Below are 22,238 nucleotides of genomic sequence, written 5' to 3' on the forward strand. Positions count from 1 at the left end.
CGGGGCGGGCCCGGGGGGCTGCGGCGGGCCCGGGGGCGCGCTCACCCGGCGCGCGGTCACGCTGCGGGTGCTCCTCAAAGATGCGCTACTGGAGCCCGGCGCCGGGGTGCTGTCCATCTACTACTTGGTGAGCGTCCCCTACCCCCCATCCCGTCCCGGCTGGGGCAGGAAGGGGAAACTGAGGCCCAGAGCTCTCCTCCCACCGGCCAAGCCCAGGTGTGGGGAGGGGAAATTGAAACAAGCATCCAGACCCAGCACGAACCCTTCTGGGCCGCAGGGCATCGTTTACCAAACAGCCCATTCCACAGAGGAGAAACTGAGGCTCGGAGAGGACACCCCTGCTTTCCTGGCTGTGTGACCTTACTCAGCCTCTCCATATCCTGGTTTCCTCATCTATAAAATGGGTTTTTATTTTTCCTGTCGCGGGGTTGTAGGAGGGTCAAAGGAATACAGCGCCCAGCAGGCAGCCTGCTACACTATGCTTTACACGTTTGCTGCTGTTTCCTTGGGCCTTGTGAGTGGGGGCAGTTCATGAATGGAGCACTTGCTGTGTGCCAGGCTGTGTGCTGTGTGTTAGGGACCAAGCAGGCCCTGTCCCTGCCCTTTGGGGGCTCACGGTCCAGTGAGCGGGTGGGCAGACACAGAGCTGGGCAGTTTTAATCCAGGCTGATGAGGACTGACTGTGGACATACAGGGACCGGGAGGCATGTAAGCTGGTCAGCTTCCTGGGAGGGATGCTGTGGGCAGAGGTGGGTGCCAAGCTCCGGGGAGCAGGGCGGGGGGGAGTCAGGGAGGGCTTCCTGGAGGTGGCTTGGTGGGTACCAGGGCCTGGGTGCAGCCAGGCTGCTGTTACTGCAGGGGAAGAAGTTCATGGGAGACCTACAGCCCGACGGGAGGATCGTGTGGCAGGAAACGGGACAGGTGTTCAACTCACCCAGCGCCTGGGCCACCCACTGCAAGAAGCTGGTGAACCCGGCCAAGAAGTCCGGCTGTGGCTGGGCCTCTGTCAAGTACAAGGGCCAGAAACTGGACAAGTACAAGGCGGCCTGGCTCCGGCGACACCAGCTGCACATTCCCACGGCTGCTGCCGATGAGGTGCGTCCCTCAGCCTCCTGAAGTGCTGTTGGATAAGGAGGACCCAGAGTGAGCACATTGGGGCTGGGGCCCTGTGGGATGATCAGGAGTTTGTCAGAGCGAGGCGAAGGGAGGAGTTTTCAGAGGGAGCCAAAGACCGCAGAGCCGCGGAGGTAGGAAGCCACACAGCGCTTGGGGAACCATGATCGGTGGATACAGCCTGAGGCTCACGTGTCTTAAGCAGCTGAGGGGACTGGAGACAGTGGCAGGGACCAGATTGGGGAGTTTCTAATGCTATGATAGTAATAACATCTTTGAATATCCACCAGCTGGTGAGCTTGGCCTAGGGTCGTCTCTGGGTGCTAATTCTCCTTCGTATGTAAACGAAGATGCTAACAGTATCCGTATGTATCATCTATGTATATCTTGCTGGCAGATCAGAAATCTGCAGGGCCGATGTCAGGCTGGAAACAGGCGGGGAGGACTTGGGCTTTTTCCCTGAGGTGGGTGGGAGCCCAGGAAGGCAGAGAGGATGGGCAGACCTGACTCAGGTGCCCACACGCGCCCCCTGGTGGCCGCCGTCTGGCACAAAGACTGGGGGGTGGCCCCGGTGAAAGTTGGGGACCAGGATGCAGGTGACAGAACCTGGTCCGGGCAGGAGATGATGGGGTGGACCGGGCAGACAATTGATGGATCAAGAAGCGGGCAAGTTTTGGCTGATTTTGAAAGTGGATCTCACCGGATTTGCGGTTGCATCAGATAGATGTTGGTGTTAAGAGATGTTTTGTTCCGAGCAAGTGGATGGATGAGGCTGCCGTGGGGATTGGGGAGGATTGGGGGACAGTCAGGTGCAGCGTGGTTATAGCGCTGAGTGGAGGTGCCTGGGAGCACCCCTGCCCCCCCGCCCCGCCGAGACTTCCAGGATCAGCCGGACGCTGAGTCTGGAGCTCAGAGGAGGCTTGGGCTGGAGATAAGACTGTGGGGGTGGTGAGGCCAGAGACAGGGTTCCAGTCCCAACAGTGGGGGAGACTGCCCCGGAGGGGAGCAGGTAGGGAGAGAAGAAATTTCCCGAGGACCCAGCCTGCACACCGGGGAGGGGTGGGAGGCGGAGGGGACTGGGGAGATGGGAGGGAAGCTGGGTCCCTGGGGCGCTCCCAGAAGGAGGAGCCAGGACCAGCCAGACCCTGCGGCGAGGAGGAAGAGTACAGAGACCATGTGCCTGTTGGGTTTTGGACACTGAGAGGTCACCCCAGCAGGGGCAGTTGAGGGCAGATCAGGAGAGATTATTGAGAGAATCTGGGAAAATGATCCCTATAAGCACTTGCTCGCTCAGTGAATGGATCGACAGGAGGTGTGCTAATCGCCTTGCAGGCATTGTTTAATTTCACCCTGATGCTGTCCCTATGCGCTGGAGGTCATTAGCCCCTTTTGACAGATGAGGAGAACAGAGCTCAGAGAGGTTAGGGCGCTTGCTAGAAGCTGCACAGCTTGTAAAAGCGGAGGAGAGGTTTGAAACTCCGCCCGGCAGCTGCTGGAAGGTGCTCACATCTGAGCGGCACCAGGACCTCAGGCCGCCTGTGCTCACTCGCTCCCTCTAGTGGGCCCCTGGGGCAATGGCAGGACCCTAAGGCCAGCTGAAGGTCTGAGTGGAACTTGGTGAGGAGGGTGGGTGGCGCCCAGCTGAGGGTCCTGCCACCCGCCCCGCCCCGCTCCCACCAGAGCCCGGCCAGTGAAGGGGAGGAGGAGGAGCTGTTGATGGAGGAAGAAGAGGAGGAGGTTCTGCCAGGGGTCTCCACTGAGGACAAGAGTCGGAGACCACCTGCCAAGGGACCCTTGGAGCCTGTGCACCCAGGTGAGAGGCTTAGAGGCGAGCAGGAGGCGGGCAGAACTCGGGTGGGGGGGTGGCGGGGGGGGGGGGGGGCAGATCTTGCGTTTTTCTCAGCACTCCCAACATGCCTGGTGGACTTCCTAGTTCTACTGCCTAATGTCTTTCTCGTGGCCTGACTTCTTTTTTTTTTTTTTTTTTAATGTTTATTTATTTATTTTAAGAGAGAGAGAGAGATCGTGAGCAGGGGAGGGGTGGGGGGGAACAATCCCAAGCAGGCTCTGTGCAGTCAGTGCAGAGCCTGAGTCAGGGCTCAACCCACAAACACTGAGATCATGACCTGAGCCGCAATCAAGAGTCTGGTGCTCAACGGTCTGAGCCCCCCCCAGCGCCCCCCACCCCCCTGCCTGGCTTCTTAAGCTCTAATGCTGGATTTCTTGGTCCCATGGCCCGATTTCTTCACTATGCTGCCTGATCTCCACGCTCCCCTGTAGGATTTCGCTGCCTCAGTGCCTGGTTCCTTTGGCCCCCTGCCTGGTTTCCTGGGGTCCTTCCCTGATTTCCTAAGCCCTTCCTCTGGTATTTTAATCTCCTTTTTTCCAGTTTGTTAACCTGCCACCTGATCTCTCCGTTCTGGGGCCTGATTTTTAGAGCTGCCTCTGGAGGTTTTTCCCTGGGCCGCCTTGTCCACTTCTGGGCTGGGAGGGATCGAGGCTGCCTTTTCCCCCCTCGTCCGCCCCACAGAGGCCGTGCCCGCCGGGAAGCGGGTGGAAAACAAGATCCGGGTGCCCGTGCGGTATTGCATGCTGGGCAGTCGAGACTCGGCCAGGTCAGACACACCCTGCGCCCGCCACACCCCCGCCCCCAGGTTTCACTGGCTGGGGGGGGGGGGGGGGGACACAAGGCCTCACACCCTCAGCGCTGGCTCTGGGGGCGGGGGGAGCTAGCTCAGGGCCGAATTCCTGAAGCTGTGGGACCCTCTGGCTCCTACAGGAACCCCCACACCCTGGTGGAGGTAACATCCTTCGCTGCCATCAACAAGTTCCAGCCGTTCAACGTGGCCATCTCCAGCAACGTGCTGTTCCTGCTGGTGTGTGCCCAGCCGTCACCTTGTCCCTTGAGGGCCAAGGGCCAGACCTGGGCAGGTGGCTGGGGCACCTGGAAGGGGTCCCTGGGAGGTTGGCTCTTAGGAGGGCAGGGGCCTTTTCTGTTTTGTTCACTGCCGCTAAACAGTAGGCACTCAATCAGTGGACGAAGGAGGAGGCCGATGGGGTGGTCCCGGCACATTGCAAGGGCTCTGGCCCCGAGGAGAGGCGCTTGGGGCTGGGCCGCAGCCTGAGCCGCTCTTCTGGTGTCCGTCCCCTCCCCAGGACTTCCACAGCCACCTGACTCGAAGCGAGGTCGTGGGGTACCTGGGGGGGCCGCTGGGACATCAACAGCCAGAGTGGGTATTTGGGGCCAGGTGGGCGGGGGGGGGGGTGTCTGGGGCCGGGGTTGATGTCTACGCCTTCTCTTCGCCTCTGCACAGTGCTCACGGTGCTGAGAGCCTTCCCCTGTCGGAGCCGGCTGGGGGACGCGGATATGGCGGCCACCATGGAAGAGGAGGTGAGGGGGTGCGGGGAGTCAGGGCGTTGTAGGGAGGGCTCGTGTGGACACACGGCTGTCCCGGTGGCTAGTAGTGCAAAAACGAGTGTGCGGAAGAGTATGTGTGACCGCCCGCCCCGTGCCTGTGACCCTGTCCGTGGTCCTGCTTCCTCTGCACAGGTGGCCCGCCCTCTTTACCCCGAGCCTCGATTTCCAGGCCGTGCCTGGCACGTAGTAAGAGCCCAGTGAATATTAGCTGCCATTCTCAATAGCGGTGTCATAGTGGTGCTTTGTATGTGCCTGGCGCTGTGCAACGTGCACCACACCCACCTTCTGGCACGGGCAGTGACCCATGGGGACAGGCGACTGCCGCACGTCTCTCGGCCCACCTCTTTCTTGCTCCTTACGCCAGCACTTGCCTCTGCTTGCTGAAGGCATCCAGAAATGCCTGCTCCTGCCCAAGTGCACACACACATCCTCCTATCTGTTTAACTGTTTGAGTGCCGCTGCGAGCCAGGAATTGGCGATGCGGCCTGCCTAAAATAAACGTTTGCCTTTGCTTTGTGACGGGTGCATCTTTTTATGTATTTGTTGACTGTTCCCCCTCCCCTGGCCTCCTGGAGGGTGGGGGCGGGCTCTGTCTTGGTGCTGCTGTGTCCCCAGGCCGGGCACACGGCAGGCACATATTAAGTGCTGGCCTCCAATGGGGATGGGATGCGGCAGGCGCGTGGCGGCTGGGAGGGGTGAGCGCGCACGAGGGCTGGGGGAGCCCCCGGCTCTACCGCAGCCTCGCCTGTGCCCCCAGATCTACCAGAGCCTGCTCCTGCGGGGCCTGTCCCTGGTGGGCTGGTACCACAGCCACCCGCACAGCCCCGCGCTCCCGTCGCTGCAGGACATCGACTCGCAGATGGACTACCAGCTGCGGCTGCAGGGCTCCAGCAACGGCTTCCAGCCCTGCCTCGCCCTGCTCTGCGGTAAGGCCTGGGGCGCGCGGGTGCGCATGCGTGCGTCCTGCGCGTGCGTCCGTGCGCGCGCGCGCGCGCGGCGCTTCGGGGCCGCCGACCCCTCCAGGCCGTCGCCACTCTCGCTGTCCTCCCGCAGCCCCTTACTACTCTGGCAACCCGGGCCCCGAGTCTAAGATCTCCCCCTTCTGGGTGATGCCGCCCCCCGAGGTAGGCGGGGCTGTGGGGGGAGGGCAGGGTCGCGGCGCTGCGGGCCAGGAGGGGCCTGTCGATGGTCCGTGGCCAGGACTCTGGTTCTGGGCTCATTTAGGGGAGTGGGGACCCCCGTTTCCCCCCGTGAAACGGGACCATAACCGTCCCGCTGTCCCGGGCTCCCGAGAGGGCCTGGATGTTGAAAAGGCGCGGGCATCACGTGGAGCCCTTGATACTAACACGACCTCCCTCCCCAACTCTGCCGAGTGCCATTCCCCACATCTGTCCCGGGGTCAGAAATCGGGCTTGGGAAGCCATTCCCGGGTGCGTGGCTCGCTTGGCGGCCTCTCTTGCTGGGGGCAGGGCCACGCCGCCTCCGGAGTCGCGCCGCAGCCTTCCGTGGAGGACCCACGTGGCTCTGAACCTGGTCGCAGTGTGATTCTCTGACTGCTGGCCCAGGACGCATCCCCTCGTGGGATCGGAGGCTGGGCGTGACTGGCTCGTGTCCCTGCCAGCAAAGGCCCAGTGACTACGGCATCCCCATGGACGTGGAGATGGCCTACGTCCAGGACAACTTCCTGACTAATGACATCCTTCATGAGATGGTGAGCTCACTCCCGGGTGGGGCGCACAGGGCCCCTGAGAGCGGCGGGTGGGGCTGGTCGGTGGCGAGACTGCAGGACTCAGGGTGGCTGGATGCGCCACGTCGGGGCATAGGCCAGACTCCTCGTCCGGGGCTGAAAATCACCTGTGGCTTTAGGCTCAAGTCCCTGATCCTTGCCCACCTGCTCCCCCCACCTGGCCTTGCTGTTCTGGAAGTTACCGGAGGTGCCCCCGCCTCGGGCCTCTGCACCTGCACTGATTCTCCAAATGGAGGCACGTGAGGGGGCTTGAGGTGGTCCCCCAGCTGTTTAGTGTCGATGTTCCAGGTGGCGTTTGAAAAAAGCTAGTTGGTCACACCTGTGGGATCCCGGATACTGTTGTTTGGATGAGGCTGCGCAAGGGGTCCGTGTCAGGCTTATGCGACACTCGGAGCCCCTCCCTCTCACACACTCAGTGTGCCTTCCTCTGCCTGGGGCTACTTCGGTGCCCCTCCAGGGGCCTCCTGCTGAGCTCCCTGGTGGCACTCCTCAGTGGGTGGTCTCCCTTGGGGTCCTGGGCGCCTATGTGCCATATGGGACTGAAGCCCCACAGGCTGCCCACCGCTGTATCCCCGGCACCTGGCACGGGTGGGAGGGCAGGAGCGAGGAGTCCCATCGGCCCCCTGTCCCCCAGATGCTGCTGGTGGAATTCTACAAGGGTGCCCCTGACCTCGTGAGGTTCCAGGAGCCCTGGAGCCAGGAGCACACGTACCTCGACAAGCTGAAGGTAAGACTCGTGTCCCCTGTCTCGTGCAGACTCCGTAGGAAGACAATGTGGGGGGAGCCCGCGAGAATCTATCCGCGGGCAGCCTGAGAAACCGTGTCCTGAGTTCCGTGTTATTTCAGCTGGGTGTCAACGCTGCCAACAGCCTTGTTGGGTCACAGCTGGGTGGTGACGGTGACGGGGAGAGCTATTCAAGAGCAGCTAGAAAGGGGAGAACCCACAGACCCTGGGCCGTGGGGATGGAGAAGCCACACTGGGCCCTATGTCACGGCGTGGGCGCCCACCCGAGCGCACAAGGGGCCGGGGTCCGATTCAGAGCCTCAAGCGCCGGCAGAGCTGAGGCGAGCAGAGGTCTCTCCAGCTCGCCGGCCCTGCAGCCAGTGGGACGCTGCGGGGCTCGGCGGCCTCGGGGGTGTCTGACTGGCTTCCTGCCTTGTAGAGAAATGCAGTTTTGCACGTTTGCTTGTTTTGCTCAAACTTCAAGAGTGACCAGAGCTTCCGGCTGCCACGGGTCACTTCCACCCCGTTGCTGGGCTGGTGGGGCGGGGGGGCAGCCCCCGGCGCAGAGGGTGTGAGAGCCTAGGCAGGAGGCAGCTAGGAAGAATGTAGGATTTGGAGTGTGCAGATAGTCCTCTCCCCAAACCCAGAACATTCCGCGTGAGCAGGCCTCCTCATTTAAACGTAAAACTTTGTCTTGGGGACGCTACCGTGTGAGTCGGTTAGGAGGGCCTCTGCCCGGATGGAGGGGAGCCGGTGAGGCCAGGACCACCGGGCACAGCCCTGAGGCACCAGCCCTGCTCCTTTCAGATCTCCCTGGCCAGCAGGACACCCAAGGACCAGGGCCTGTGCCACGTGCTGGAGCAGGTTTACAGCCTTCTTAAACAAGGGAGCTGAGGCCCCGCCTGCCAGGGCCTGGGGGGGCCTCTTGGTCAGACACTGATCCCCCCCACCGTGGTTTGGGCTGAGGGGGACTGGGACCAGGGGGGGTTCTCTTGGGGGCTGTGCCGCTCTGTTCCTGTGCAACTTAGCTGTGCGGTGGTTGGGGCACGGATAATAAAAGACAGAAGCAAATAGCCTGGGTGTGTGTCTCACCCTGGGGGGAGGGGGAGCCCCCTGCACTCGTCCCTGGGCACATAGGCTGCTGTCTGGGCAGCGGTACAGGAGGGGACGCTCCGAGCGCCCATGTTGCGGGCTTCCTGGGGCTGCAGGGACATCTGGAGGACGTGATGCCTGTGCTGGTGGCTGGGCAAATGACTTTTCCCCCGGCTCCCCTGGACACTCACAGAGAGCCAGGGAGGAAGACCCACCCTGCACCACACCACGCAAGAGGCTGTAGAAAGAGACATTTAATACTTAAAAAAAAAAAATCAGGATTACATTTCGATCTGCCGATTGTGGCCCAGGTTCCACTGCTCATGTCTGCTGGGAGGTCTGTGCTTCCCCCATGTAATGGCAATGAGGGGGCCTCAGAGCCAGGTGTCCCTGGGGCCTTTGCAAGGTCATCAGAGGAGGGGAATGTGATCCAGTCCCGAGGTCCCCTAGTTGCGCCAATTTTTGGGTTAGGCAAGAGAGGAAGTAGCTGCGGGGCTCGGCTCTGTTGGTCAGGGCGGCTGCCTGCCTTGGTCTGTCTGTAGGAAGATGGCTGGGGCCGCTGTCAGCAGTGGGGACAGTGGCTGGCTTGGGATTGGGGAGGCGCCTGTGACCCTCCTCAGGGTGGTCCCAGGGGTCTGGGACCACCTGCAGGACAGAGGCCACAAGACTCCTGTGGTCCCGTCTGTGGTGCACACGTGTGCCGTGGGCACGGCTGGTGGTGGTGGTTTGTGCCAGAGGACCGTCCGGTGTGCTTATCTGGGGCGGGGCACCCTACACTTGGGAGGCGAGGAGGGGGTGCGGGGCAGGGTGGAGGGCACTGGAGGGGGGAGACGACGGCACCTCAGAGGCTGCTCAGAGAGGGCCGGCCTTAGGGGAACCCTGAGGACCCCAGGCTCATCTCTCCCCAGGGAGGTGGCATCCACGGGTGTGCCAGGGCCTGGGGAGCCCTGGAGTTGGGGCTGGGAAGGAGTGTTGTGGGTGAATTGAAAAGCAGGGTGGTGAGTGTCGGCCTGGGGTCCTGCTCAGAACCCCCATCTCCTCCAGGGCAGGCCGGGGGGGGGGGGGGGAGGGGTGTGTGTGTGTGTGTGTGCACGCGCGTGTGAGAGTGAGGGGGCCCACCTGGAGTTACCCGCTCCTGGAGGCGTGGGAGGAAGTTAGTGTTTCTAAGAGCACCTTAGTGTTCGCCCCCTCGGGGCGCGGGGTCGGGGAGCGAAAATACTGCCCGGCCCCCAGACTGCCGCCCGGAGCGGGGACCGCGGGGTGGGGGCGGGGGGGCCCTCGTGGAAGCGGGCCCCTCCCCGACATCCAGCCCTGCTGCCCCAGCGAGGCCCGCCTTCCCCCACGGGGAGCGCCTGCAGGCGCCGCCCCGGCTGCAGAAGGCCGACGTGGACGGGGCCGACGCGGTCACTGAGGCAGGGGCACCAGCACCTCCACGTAGCTGAGGGGGAAGAAGCCCGACTGGCCGTGGAGCATGCCCTCGTACCAGTTCTCGTCGATCTGGTTGGTCAGCGTGATGACGTCACCCTCGTGGAAGCCCAGCTCCCCAGCGTTCTCGGGCTCGAAGTCGTACAGAGCCTTGCAGCTCGGCTGGTCCAGTGGGGCTGGGGGTGGGGGCTTGGCTCAGACCGCTGGCTCCTCTCCCTGCCCCCCCCCCACCCCCCGGGCTCCTGTCCCCGGAAGGGCAGCTGCTCCTTCCTCCGGCCCGCCCAGCTTTGTCAGGCAGAACCAGGGGCGAGGGATGGGAATGGGCTCCATGAGTGGTCACCAAAACGCTCCTGGGAAGAGCTAGGGCTGCCCGGGGGCATCGGGGTGACAGAATGACCGTGCCACTCAGAGGGCCCGGAGCCTGCTGGACACTCACGCCGATGGGGGGGGGGGTGCCCCCCGGCCCCCGGGCCGAGGTCCCCCCCCCCCCCCCGCCCGAGACGGGCCGAGAGGACTGGCAGCAGGGGTGTCCACTCCTACCAGAGGAGGGGAGGAGGGAGGCCCTCCTGAAACGGACCAGCAGGCGGGAAGCATGTAAGTGCGGGGCGCGCCTGCGGGACACTCACGCATGCTCCTGCTGGGGGTCCGGATGGGCTTCTCAGAAGATCGGAAGGAAGACGAAGCTGCTCACACACAAAGCACAGAGGGGGTTGAAGACCCTGGGCGGGGCCTGGCTCTGCGGTTTGGGGGGGGGCAGCCGGCTGGGGGGCGGCCCCCTCCCCGCTCCTTACCTGTGATCTTGGGGGCCGTGGCACAGGGGAAGCCCCCGTTGGACTGCTCGGGCTCCCCAAGGTCGAAGGGCTCCCGGGGCTTGGGCTTGTACTCCCGCTTGGGGCGAGAGGAGGCTTCCCGCATCCTGCGTGCAGGGAGGAGAGCGGGGAGTGGCCGGCGGCCGAATCCCGTGTACGCCACGATGAAGGGACGCCTCCGCCTCCCGCCTTTTGTACTGCTGCCCCCCGGGGCCAGGCCTGGGCGCAGAGGCCCGATGGGTCTAACCACAAGGCCCCCCGGGTCGGTCAGCCACCAACCACCCCCCCCCCCACCCCGGCTTGGGCCCTTCTCAGAGGCTGCCGGCTGGCCAGGTCCTGTCAGACCTGAAGTCCCTTAGCATGCCCACCCTGCCTGGGAACATGGCTGCACGAGGCTCGCCTTGTCAGGCACTGGACTATGGACTCTCGGGAGACAGGAGCCCTGCCTGCCACCCCCCCCCACCCCGTCCGAGGCCACTCCAGCCCTCCCCTCTGACGAGCGGGACAAGCCCATCAGGTCTTTCTCCTGGAACCTCCACCCTGAGTGCAGCCTCCTAGAAGCTGGTGGCGGTGTCCCGGGTGCCCTGAAAGACCGGCCCAAAGCAGGACGGGGCTCACCTTCGCTTGAGCTTGTCGGCCAGCTCGTCCAGGATCTGCACGGCCTGCCGGTGGTAGTCCAGCTGGGCATCCACCAGCGCAGAGAGCTGGCTCACCTGCTCGATCTGCAAGCCACCGCTGCTGAAGGGGAGGCTCTCCCTGTGACCCCTCCCCCCAAGGCCGCCTCTAAAGGGAGCCTCTCCAGAACGCTCCTGGCACAGGGGCCCGGCCCTCTCCCCATCTGCCTGACCCTACTGCTGCCCGTGGAGGTGCCTAGAAAGCTTTAGGGGGCTTGAAGGGGAGGGTGGCTGCCCCCTTAGGTCCCGGAGGCTCCACCTGGGCGCTGAACCCGCTGCGGGCGGGGCACACGTGACCCCGCCCACCGGCCCCGCCTTCCGGGGTTCCCCCCCCGCCCCCCCGCAGTGGGGCCCAGACGTACGTCCGTCTCCAGGAGGTTGTGCATGCTGGTCTCCGCCACCTCCTTGGACTCTTCAAACTTCTCCAGGGCCTGGCGCAGCTCCTCGTCGGGGATCCTGCCCTGCCGCTTCTTCTTGTAGTCGAAGTCCAGGCGGCGGCCCTCCAGCTTCTTCAGGTGGTGCTGGGGTGGGGGGTTGTGCGTGTGAACTGGGGAGCCACACTGGGCAGGGCGCGGCGGGGGTGGGGGGGAGGAGGGACGCGGGCAGCACCTGGATCTCCTTCAGGTCTTTGTCGCACAGATTCTGCAAGGGGTCGATGAAATTCTGCTTGACTTCTATGTCCAGGGAATCTTTCACCTCCGCCAGGCGCTTCATGGACTCCCCTGCATCCAGCAGGGCGTCGCCTGCGGCAGAACCCGGAATGGGGAAGAAACTGTCACAGGAGGCCGCGGCCTAGGGTCCCAAGACACCCCAACTTCTAAACTATCCTCCCGCCCCGGGGCCCAGATGCCAGAATTCAGGACCCAACAAGGGACCCTAGGGTCTGATCCTGAGCCCCAGCAGCCGGGAGCTGGCGAGGACGGGTGTCAAACAAGCCCCCACTGCAAGGACCAGCTTCCCCAGAATCCGCTGCGGCTGGAGGGCAGGCCTGCCAGTGGCTGTGGCCCTACAGCCAACACTCCGATCCTCGCTCGTCCCCACGGAAAACTCTGCAGCGGCAGGGAAGTGGCCTCCCGCCATCCGGTGCCAGGCGCCCCGGCCTCCCGCAGCCCTCACCGAAGTTGGACTCGCCGCCCAGCTCCTTGCCGTGGCGGATCATGCACTCGCCCAGCAGGCCCTCTGACTGCGGGTAGCCAGGGTTCTTCACCTGCCCGCGGATCTTGGACACCGTGTTGAGCATCGTCAGCTTGGCCCGTGAGGCTGGAACACAACAGGCTGGGTAGGCACGCGGCCAGTCTCGCTCACGAAGCCTGGAGGCCTGCACTTGACCGGCCACCGGCTGCTCCTCTCTGGGTTCCTCCTCTCCCCAGCACCCTTCTTTCTAAAGCACTGCCCTGGCCCAAGGGACCTCGGTTCCTATGCCTGCTGACAGCCAGGCTCTGCGAAGAAGCTCCTGCACAGACCTCCCCTTCTCTGCTCACCTCAGCCACAAAGGAGCCCTGGCGGGAGGCAGGAGGTGACCAGCTCCTCTGGGCCCCCCCCCCCCTCGTCCTGCGGCCCAGCTGTCATCAAGAAGCTGCCTTCCCTGGCCCGGGAGTAGCACCTCAGAGAAGGCGTGGGGGGCAGGCGCAGGTGCCCCAGACACAGCCCTCCGCTGGGGTGGGGGGAAGGGAGCCACGCACTTCCCTCCGCCTGCTCCAGGCTGTCCGTGGCACAGGCCTTGAACGGACGTGCCTGGTGTCGCTGTGCGCGTCCCACACCCATCACCTCCTGCTATGGGAACCGGCACTTGGATTGCCCTCAGGGAAAGGCCCCTGTCTCCCTCTCGGACTAGGGAACCCCACCTCATGCTCCAAGGGTGGGCGGGTGGCTGGGGCCTGGCGAATGGGTGGGCAACCGATTCCAACTGGTCTAGTGAGCTGGTTATGTGGAAAAGACGCTCTTTTCTGCTGGGACTGTCAGCCGTAAGGGTGATTTAAGGCTAGGACCGCCACGCAGAATGAGAGCTGCCGGATGAAGTGGACAGAAGTGCAGGACTGAGGACATCCCTTGGACCCTTGGGATCCAGCCACACACACAACCTGCCCACCCTGGGCATTTTAGTTCCCTGAGCTCGTACATTCCTCCTTCGTGCTCCAGTAATGGGAAATTCCAGACTAGCTGGCTGGTACCCCTACCTGGGTTGGGCTGCAGGTACTCAATGGTTCTGGCCAGCACTTCTGTCACAGCCTTGCTGGTAACGTCCACCTTCTGTGAAGAGAGGCAGCGTGTGGGGGTTTTATAACCGTCACGCACCGGAGGCCAAACCCGGAGCCCCTGGACAGCCCTCGCCCCGCTCCCTAGCCCCACCTGCCTCAGAGCCCACACAAGGGCCGCCGGCCGCTCAGAGGGCTGCTGGCCTCCCTGCCTACTGTGGTTCGCTACGCGGGTCCCCCGTGGCTGGGGGATCTGTCCATCCAGGAGCCCCACCCGCAGCCCAGATATGGCGCTGTGGCCATGGGCACTTGGCAAACAGTGCTGAGCACCAGGCAGGGCGCACCCCCTCCCCTGGTACCTTCTCCATCTCCTTGAAGTCCTCATCGAGCTTGGTCCCTTCGGCGCCTCCGACCTTCTCACTGACCAGCTGGGGGACAGAAGGAGGGAGTGACAGTGTGAGCCTCAGAGGAGGGAGAGGCCCAAGGATGGTTTCCAGCCACGTCCACCACCAGTGGGAGCGGATTGAGGGGTCAGCACATCCATGATGGCTCCCCAGGATGCCGAACATGGCAGCTGATGGGAAGATGGGTGGCCGAGAAAGGCCCCGACTCCAAACCCACACCTTCAAACCCAGGGCTTTGTGGGGCCGGCGGAGGGGGGGGGGCACCTTCTGCTAGAAGGCAGAAGCCTTCCCTGGCCATGCCTACTCGAGTGCCCCCCACCCCCAGAGACCTGCCTGGGGCCAGCCAACAGCTGAGTGATGTCCCCTCATGGGGCTGAAGTGCTCATACGCAGCCAGTGATGCCATGGTTCAGCTCTAGGCATGGGGAAGAGGTTCACCAAAGCCTCTTTGCTCAGGGAATCACATACCTCCCTCTTCCCACTTTCCTTGCATTTCTGGGAAGGAATCTCGGGAACCCTGGGCCTGACACTTCCCCGATATGGATTCTCCCTGGGCGCCTCTGGGAAACCAACAGGTCTGCAGTGAGGAGGAGGTCCTGTGGTTGAACGGATGTGGGAACTGCCTCGTCTCTTTGTGGCCTCTGCCCCGCAAACAGCGTCAAGAGGAGACAGGGCTGAGTGCCCCAGTGGGTCAGGGGCTTTCTACTAGGCTGAGCCTGGGAGTCCAGGAAGGGCCTGGGGTGCAGGTGAGGCTACTGCGGGGGGCGGGGGGGGGGCAGGAAGGAAGCGGGCTGGTGCAGGGCCTGCCCCATGACTGCTGCCACCTGGAGCGGCTTGGGCCTTACACCATCCTCCCAGGGACCTCGTAGGAGGGGCAGGGGCCACCCTCCTGCTTCCGCTAGCCACTCGGTAAGGAAAGACCCTGGTGTCTCCCTGGGCGTTGATGGATGGGGTGTTCCATTTTATTTCATGGGACGGTTTCAGTTCTTTTGATGATGATAAAACAGGACGTTCTCAAATTCAGTGGTTGCCAGAGAGGGAAATGAGTTCACTGCCTGACGTGAGACCAGACTCTTCTGGTGAACTGGGAGGGAGCTGGAGCAACAGTGCTCAAAACCACACCTTCCGGGCCCCGGGTGCAGGAGGACAGGGACACGGGCACAGGGCCAACAGGGACAGGTCTCCGGGGCAGGAGCCACATCCTTCCCCCCAGGGGAGGGGCGCGGGACGACCCTGCAGTCTTCCAGGGGCGGGGGGTGGGGGGTGGGGGTGCCTCCCTTGGGAGCCCCCAGCTCCTCAGCGCCACGTGTAGGGATGGGTTTTCCAGGCCATCCTTGCACCTGGGCACACAGAAGGCCATGCTGGAGGCACCCGGGCCCCTCCTAGCCTCCCTTCACCCTGCCAGGGAGCTCGGGGCTCAAGTCCCTCAGGTAGCAGGTGACTGTCCCCTACATCCTTTCCCTCCAGGGCTCGTGGTCTTGGAACCAGCTCAAACGGATAAAAGAATGACAAGAGGCCCAAAGGCAAAAGGGAAAACCAAAGGAGCCACACGGCAACGCAGCATCAGAATCTGCACCTCTGCGTGTGGGCTCGCTGGGCCGCAGGCCGCGTCCAGTGGACAGGCCCCGAGGGCTCCACAGGGAAAGCCGGAAGCCACGTTGGTAACGAGGAGGCACCCTTGGGTGTGAGGAACGGGGTTTTCTAGGAACCACAGGCCTCCTGTCACTGAGCAGCCAGCCCCGGAAGCTCAGGGGCTGGGACGCTGTCTGGGTGGAGGGGGCTGGAGGGCCCCAAAGGGTCCGTCTGTGGGGAAGGCTGCAACCCTGACATTTCAGTGCTGCTCAGGAAAAGCAGACCCGACGAAAGACGCCATCACAGACAACACCTCCGCCTGTAAAGTCTGCGCCCCAGACGAAGAGGAGCTCACGTTCCGTGCTCCCTCGCTCGGTGCTCACTACAGCCTGTCCTCCTCCCACGCCTGGTGGATCCGCTCTTCCCCTCCACGTCTGAGACACAGCCGGGGACTCCCACGGGCTCATGGAGTGGACGGGCCGTCCCCCCACTGGCTGAGCCCCACCTGGCTGCGGACCTGCTCCTGCAGCGCGATGGCCGCGGTGGTGCGTGGAAACCACAGCCTCCTGGGCCCCACCGATCACCAGCAGTGCTTCCGTGACGGCTGCCGCCGTGAAACCCGTGCTGGCACCTCCCGGGGGCCAACGCGAAGCCCAGCCCGGGCCAGAACATCTCCAGAGCTCTGCCTCAGTTCAGACACAAGCCTGTGCCCCACGTGGCCCCCACGAGCTGAGACTCGGTGGGATGCGGCAGAGGCCTCCGGAGGCGAATCTCCGTGTCCACCTGCGCTCCTCGCCCACCTGGCCTGGCTCTGCCCGCACGGTGCGCCTCAGGCTAGCACTCGGGGACCGTGTCCACGGAGGGCCTAGGGTGGGGTGCGGGTCTCTCCTGGGGGAGGCTGGGCGGCTCTGTTAACAAAGACCATGGCTGGGCCACCAGGCACCCGCTGTGTGAGTACCGTGCTCTGGGGCACCTCTGAGCGGTGAGGTTCCAGTGTCCGTCTGCTTTAATGGTTTTACCAAGATTCCGTGGGCCTATCCCACGAGCTGCCGGCCGTGAGTTACCCTTAGAGGAGTTTTAGTGCCAGCACCTTGCCAGGCTTCTGAACACCTCCAGCAGGAAGGAAGTTCCCTCTCTTCTAGTGGTACCTGTTCTGGAAATTGCACGAATGGACGCTCACCACGTGTCTGGCCGATACTACTCCCACACTGCTTCTGACCTTCGGGAAGAGCATGCTCTGCCCCCAGCCCAGGTGGCAGGCACTCCAGGATGGGACAGGGATCTGTGGCTCCATGCCCCTAAGTTCAGACTGCAGAGGTGCTTGCTGCTGGTGATGGAGCAAGAGACCCCGCTCCCTGTACGCCTCCCTGCTCGCCCGACCCCGTCGCGCTGCTCTCCGGGCACTCCCTGGGCCCAGATCCCACCTGGCCTTTCAATGATCGCATTTGCAAGGCTGTGTCCACAAGCGGCTGCATCAGGCAGACGGCAGCCTGTCGCAGGATCTTGTGTTTATCAGCAGTGGACCTCACGGCACCACCTGTGAACTGGGCACCTGGGAGGGGAGCGAGCTGGGAACAGAGCTGAATCCTCAGCCCAGAGCACCCACGTGACTTCCGTGGGTGGGTGTTGGCCTGTGGGCTTCAATACCAAAGACCAGTTGGGAAAGGGGCTGTATTTTCAAAGACTGGCGTTATTGTTCCAGAGTCTTGGCCATCTTTGGGGAGTGAGGCATCGGGACACTCGCGAGAGAAAGCACGGGTATGCAGAATGATCCCCAGAGGGAACAGAGATGCCGTGTGCCATGAGCAGTGGTCAAGCAGAACACAGAAAGGCCAGGGCAGGGTCTTTCATGGGGGGTGGGGGGGAAGCACGGGGACAACTGTCCACACCGGCAGGCACATCTGCGTGAGGCCACTTGGTGGCAGCTGGGGAAGTGGCACGAATCCTGCTGAGTGGGAGGAAGCCAACGGCAGCCTCGTAACCGAATCATCTCTGCAAGGAAACCTGATCGATACACATGACACGGAAAACGAAGGGGCCGATCTGCAGGCTCAGTGACCTGGGCAGATGATCTGCTTTGATGATCCAAGGGTTTAAGGGGGGAAAAAAAAAAGGAAGAGGAGGCTGGCACAGAGGAGCGGGGAGAAGGGGGGACAAGCGGGGCTGCTCGGGGCCACACGGTCGCAGATGGGGGCTAACGTTTTCCTACTCGTGTCCTACACTGTGTCCAGCCACCTTGTGTTGTGGTGGCCTACTTGTGACGCTCAAGGACCACCTCCCAGGCTAACACTGGAAGTCACCTGACCTCTCCCGGCGCATGCTTCCCCTCCTGCCTCTGCCTAGCTGACTTGGTCCTGCCCATCTGTGGGCGTTAGGGTGACATTCCCCACACCATCCTCAGAGGTGAGGGCGAGCCCAGGGCCAGGCGTGGAGGGGAGAAGCTGCCGGTAGGCACTGCTGGAGGGCCCGAGCGACTGGCCTGGAATAGGTGATGGAAACAAGGGGCCAAGGGGAGCCCGGAGGGCCCAGGCCCAGTCACTCTAGCCCAGCCACTAGGGCTGTGGCCCTAGACTTGCCATCCTGAGGATCCGGGCCAGGGACCAGGCCTCCTGGCTCTCAGGTGTGAGCACCTGCTGCCCCAGTCAGCGACGGCTGTCAGGAGGGGGTGGACAGGCCAGCACTAGCTGACCACCGTGGTGTGATGAACTGTGTCTGCAGCAGGAAGAGGTATGGACCAGGCACGGGAGTCTGTCCTGGCCTTGAGGAGCGCCCCTCTGGCATGGGAGAGGAGACCGTCAGACGTAAGACCAACGGAGAGAAGAACATGGGAAGAGTCACAGAGGAGGTGTAAATACGCCCAAAGGGCAGCAGGACGTGGCCGCAAAGCCAGTGCTGTCTGAGCCGGACCTGAAAGGCCGGGTCCCAAATGGCAGGGCCAGGCCAGGTGGGCAGAGAGAGACATGGGTGAGAGGCAGGTTCGGGCCACAAGGGCTGCCGTTCCTGGACTACTAAGTGCCGGGCCCCGTATCTACTCAATGAAGACGCAGGGACCAGAGGGCCCATTTAACAGATGAGGAAAAAGGGTGACAGGCCGTGGAGCTGTATGTGGAGACGGGAGCTGTGCTCAGACCCATGGGACCTGCCAGTCCGCCTACGCGGTGCCCTGTACTGGACGACTGGTGAGCGACAGAAGGGGGGTGAGGCCCGGGGCCTACACAGGGCCTCCCAGGGCTATGAGGAGGGGTCAGAATGCGGTGTGCACCAGGCCTGGACGTGGGAGGCCCCAAGAGGCCACAGGCAGAGCTGAGAAATTCCTGAGCCAGGGTGACTTCATGGGGAGGGGCCCGAGGACAGACACACTCTCTCCAAACCCCTTCCCACTTGGGCCGCCCTCCCTGCCGCCTCCTGACATCTGGAACGCTCTGAGCAAACACAGCAGAGCGGCCCCTCTCGGGTCTTCTGTCTCATGACTCAGAACCACGGCACGCGCAGGGCGCGGGGCTGAGCTTGTCTGCTGCCCTGCCCAACAACAAACTGCGGGGCTCCTCCAAGCTCTCCTTCCTCTTCCTCTCCCACCCCCCTGCGCCCCCACCTAGGGGCGCCGGCAGAGACACAGCTGGTGTCCTCTCTGCCTAACGGGACTCTCTTTCTGAAAAGGCGAGGTGAGCCGAGTGTGCTTCTGCGGAGGCGATGTGTGTGGTGCCCCGGCTGCCCCAGAGCCGCCTTCTCTCGATGTGTCCGTTCCCACCCGGAAACCTTCCGTGGCCCCCAGCGTGCCCAGGATACTCGGGACAGTTTCCAGAGGCCGGGCCCTCGGGGCCTTGTGAGTTCTCTGGAAGAACTGAAGAACCGCTCGCTGACTGGGGCGGAGCTCCCACTGGCTCTGAGAGCAAAGGTCACAAGACGCAGGGCTGGGCCACCGCCCCGGGGATGAGGGAGAGGTGCCACTGAAGTAGGGGCCACAGAAACATCATCTGTGCCCAAATGAACCTTCCCGCCCCTCGTGGGTGGAGCAGGAGGATGTGAAGACGTGGCAGCGACAGACTGAAGGTCTTGGCACCGAGCGACACTTTATCCGTCGCAGGCGCTTCGTAAATATTTGTGCGCTAAGTCGCCACCCCCTTTGGTAAACCCCACGGAGGGAAGGGCTCCGACAAGTCAGGACTTCCTCAGGCATACCGGGAATTCTGCGATTTCCCCGCACCCTTCGGGCTCAGGGCGCACACTTCCTCTCCTCCTAGAGATCGAAACTCGGTGTTTTCTCAACCGCAGCTTTTGGTGAAACGGAGCAGTGGAAGCGATCAACCAGGAAAAGCCTCCCGACGTTACGTTCCACACAGAGGCTCCAAACTGGGCATGGTGTCCACCAGATCAGGCCCCGGCGAGCAGACGCGCACCCGCAGACACACTTCCGCACGCAGTACGGCAGGGCCTCACTGGGAGCCTAGTGTTGGTGCCAGAAGACAGTGGCCTCTGAAAGCCGGGGCGTTCCCTCAGCAGAAGGGGGCAGCAGCGGCTGAGACGCTGGCTCAGAAGCAGAAGCCGGAGGCCCCCCAGACTGCAGGGACATGCCAGCTGCCGGTCTCCCAGCCAGACGGGACTGGCTGTCGTCTGGGGAAAGAGCCAGGAAAGCTGTGCAGAGGAGCCTGGCATGGGGGCCCCCGGTCAGACCTGGCCTCTTGCCATCTGGACCCCTGTGCTTTTCTGCCACCTGCAGGACCGGCCGTTTAGGTCACGTCTCAGGCGGGCTCAAGCCTCCCGCCTCCCCGTACCGCTTGGCTCCTCGAGATGAAGAGCAGGGCCCCCGGGCTGGCCCGGGAAGATCAACACTTTGCTGTCTGGAAGGCGGTGAGCTGAATGCCGCGTGAAGTCCCAGCTGCCGCTTCCCTGCCTGGCGCATGCTGTTCAGATGACGGGGGAAGGCCCTGGAGTCACCGGTCTGGCTTAATCCGGAAGTCTGAGCTAGCCATGGCCACTGCACTGGGAGCAAAGCAGGAAGCGAGCATTGGGAAGAACTGACTGGAGAAGGAAGTGGCGAGGCAGACGGGGAGAATCACTCAGGGACTGTCAAGGCGGAGGGAGTGAGGAGTCAGGTGACGAAGCTCTGGGTGTCGCTGTCCCCGAGACACAAGAGGGATGTCGCTGAGGCCTGGTCTTCGAGCCCTGACCTCTGCTTCTGCAGGCAACACAGTCCGAGTACCAGCCGGGAGAGGCTCCCACACGGCAGACGCCCAGGAAGCTGCCCCTTCGGCTCCGGCTAAAAGGATTTTTCTTCACTGACAGTGAAGTCCCCGCCCACCCTCCCCCACATGGTCACACGGCTTTCCTAATGAGGTTCACAACACCTAGGAGTCTGTCACGAGGTCCCTTCGTGCCCCCTCCACGTGCCTGAACCAGGCCTGCCCCCTCCCTGGTTCGGACTCTCCTCACCCCTTCCTGGGACCCCGGGGAGCCTCCACACTGGCCTCCCTCCCCGGGCCTTGCTCCTGCCTCCTGTCCAGGACTCTCCATGAGCCAAGTCAGGGCCTGCCACCCTCTCCAGGCACCTGCCCGGGCTTTGCCTGCACCCCCAGGACTGCTTCCCTGCCCCCAGTCCATCACTCCAGCCTAACTGCTAGGGGGAGTCAGAGGCCCCAGCTTCAGTGTGATGTCCCGTTAGAGGCCCCCAGGCCCCCCCCCTCAGAGCACTCTCCCTAACTCTGGATACCCCGTTGGTCCCTAGCTGACAGCACACTCCCAGGGTGCAGGGACCGTGCGTCTTGCTTTCTGCCCCAAGCCAGCACATTGCATGGGCTTGATAGATACCATCGGACTGGCTGGCCCCTGTTCCCACCTACAAAGGGTCGCTCTTGGACAGGACAGGGTCAGCAGGGCGTGTCGGCCGCGCCCCGGCTGCTTCCCTTCAGGGCCGTCCCCACCCCTCCCCACCCCCTGCCTCCCGAGGAGGGGCTAACGAAACACAGGCGGACCCGGAGGCCTAGCGAGGGGCCGAGCAGAGGCAGAATGGGCGCGGGCAGCTGCGCGAGTGCCGTCTCCTGTTGCTTCAGGGTCCCAGCCACCAAACGTACAGAGCTGGCCTCAGCCCTGCTTCAAGGAAGTGCCTGTCCCTCCCCCAAGGTGACTCAGCAGTCCTAGGAGAAGGAGTAACCAGAAACTCGCCCTGCCTGGCCTGGGCTCCACGTGCACGGTGTGGGGACAGGGCAGGCTGAGTGTCGGCCTGCGGAGGGCCCAGGCTGGCCAACACTGGCCACAGACAGGGATTTCCCCTCCCAGTCCGTCTGGCCAGGAGCCACAGGACTGAGCACCCTCCCCACGCACCGTGGTGGAGCAGTGACCTCTAGTCCTAGTCTTGGCTCCTGTGGGGACCCTCCCGGTTTCCTTGTCAATGAAATGGAGTGTTGGCCCAGGTTCAACTGTAAAGATCGACAATCCTCGGATTTCCATTAAGGTGCCAGAGCTTCCCCACAAGGAAGCAGAGGCCACTTAACAAAACTGGCCCTCCTTTTCATGCACAGTTAACCAGGTCCCTGATCGATTACACAGAATCTGGGGGAGGAAGTGGCCCTGCTGGGTGCCGGGGAAAGCGGGCTTCCAGCTGAAACACTCATGGCTTGCAGAGGAAGGCAGGACGGCAGGAGCTGAGAAAGAGTCACACAGCACAGAAGATGATGTTCCGTGGTCCTTCTGTCATCCTTGAGACCCCAAAAGGAACGGAAAGAGCCACCTGAGACCTCCAGCAACCACCCGGCCCAGCTGCAGCCTCTGAGCAACTACCTTCACCTCATAAACAGGACAACTAAGGCCCAGGAGGCGAGGTGCCTTGCTCAGGGCCAGGCAGTGTGGTGCACACTGTGAGACCAAGCCGGGCGGAAGGGGTAACTGAGCCCCCAAAGTGTTAAATCACCCGTCTCCGGAGGCTGCCCCTATGCTTCTCTGGCTTGTTTCCTCATTTTCTTTTCCCTCCCTCCCTCCCTTTCTTTTTAAGTTTATTTATTTATTTTAAGAGAGAGAACACAAGTCGGGGAGGGGCAGAGCAAGCGGGAGAGAATCCCAAGCAGGCTCCATA

The 22,238-nt window shown here is 63.1% G+C and overlaps 2 protein-coding genes across 2 annotated transcripts in view; one reads left to right on the plus strand and one right to left on the minus strand.

Moving 5' to 3' along the window:
- Window positions 1–4: 4 nt before the first annotated feature.
- On the plus strand, window positions 5–8,075 carry MPND (MPN domain containing; the record flags this gene model as incomplete). Its single annotated transcript, XM_040461725.1, is given in 13 exon segments — window positions 5–127; window positions 859–1,095; window positions 2,794–2,926; window positions 3,644–3,728; window positions 3,893–3,989; window positions 4,270–4,314; window positions 4,316–4,343; window positions 4,428–4,504; window positions 5,289–5,457; window positions 5,585–5,655; window positions 6,153–6,242; window positions 6,913–7,005; window positions 7,810–8,075. Coding segments are annotated over 13 exon segments (1,335 nt in total), but the record flags the coding sequence as incomplete, so codon positions are not given.
- Window positions 8,076–8,335: 260 nt separating this feature from the next.
- Window positions 8,336–22,238, minus strand: part of SH3GL1 (SH3 domain containing GRB2 like 1, endophilin A2) — a 31,667-nt gene continuing 17,764 nt past the window's right edge. Inside the window, exons 2-10 of the mRNA XM_040461605.1 lie at window positions 13,557–13,625; window positions 13,180–13,252; window positions 12,119–12,262; window positions 11,612–11,745; window positions 11,365–11,523; window positions 10,947–11,050; window positions 10,311–10,435; window positions 10,146–10,202; window positions 8,336–9,695 (exon numbers count right to left, since the gene is read on the minus strand). Of these exons, the coding sequence (XP_040317539.1) occupies window positions 9,499–9,695; window positions 10,146–10,202; window positions 10,311–10,435; window positions 10,947–11,050; window positions 11,365–11,523; window positions 11,612–11,745; window positions 12,119–12,262; window positions 13,180–13,252; window positions 13,557–13,625 (1,062 nt within the window). The 3' untranslated portion in view covers window positions 8,336–9,498. The remainder of the gene's footprint in view (window positions 9,696–10,145; window positions 10,203–10,310; window positions 10,436–10,946; window positions 11,051–11,364; window positions 11,524–11,611; window positions 11,746–12,118; window positions 12,263–13,179; window positions 13,253–13,556; window positions 13,626–22,238) is intronic.

This window comes from Herpailurus yagouaroundi, unplaced genomic scaffold (genome assembly GCF_014898765.1).
Source record: "Herpailurus yagouaroundi ecotype Mexico unplaced genomic scaffold, PumYag 295, whole genome shotgun sequence".
Taxonomy (NCBI): Eukaryota; Metazoa; Chordata; class Mammalia; order Carnivora; family Felidae; genus Herpailurus; species Herpailurus yagouaroundi.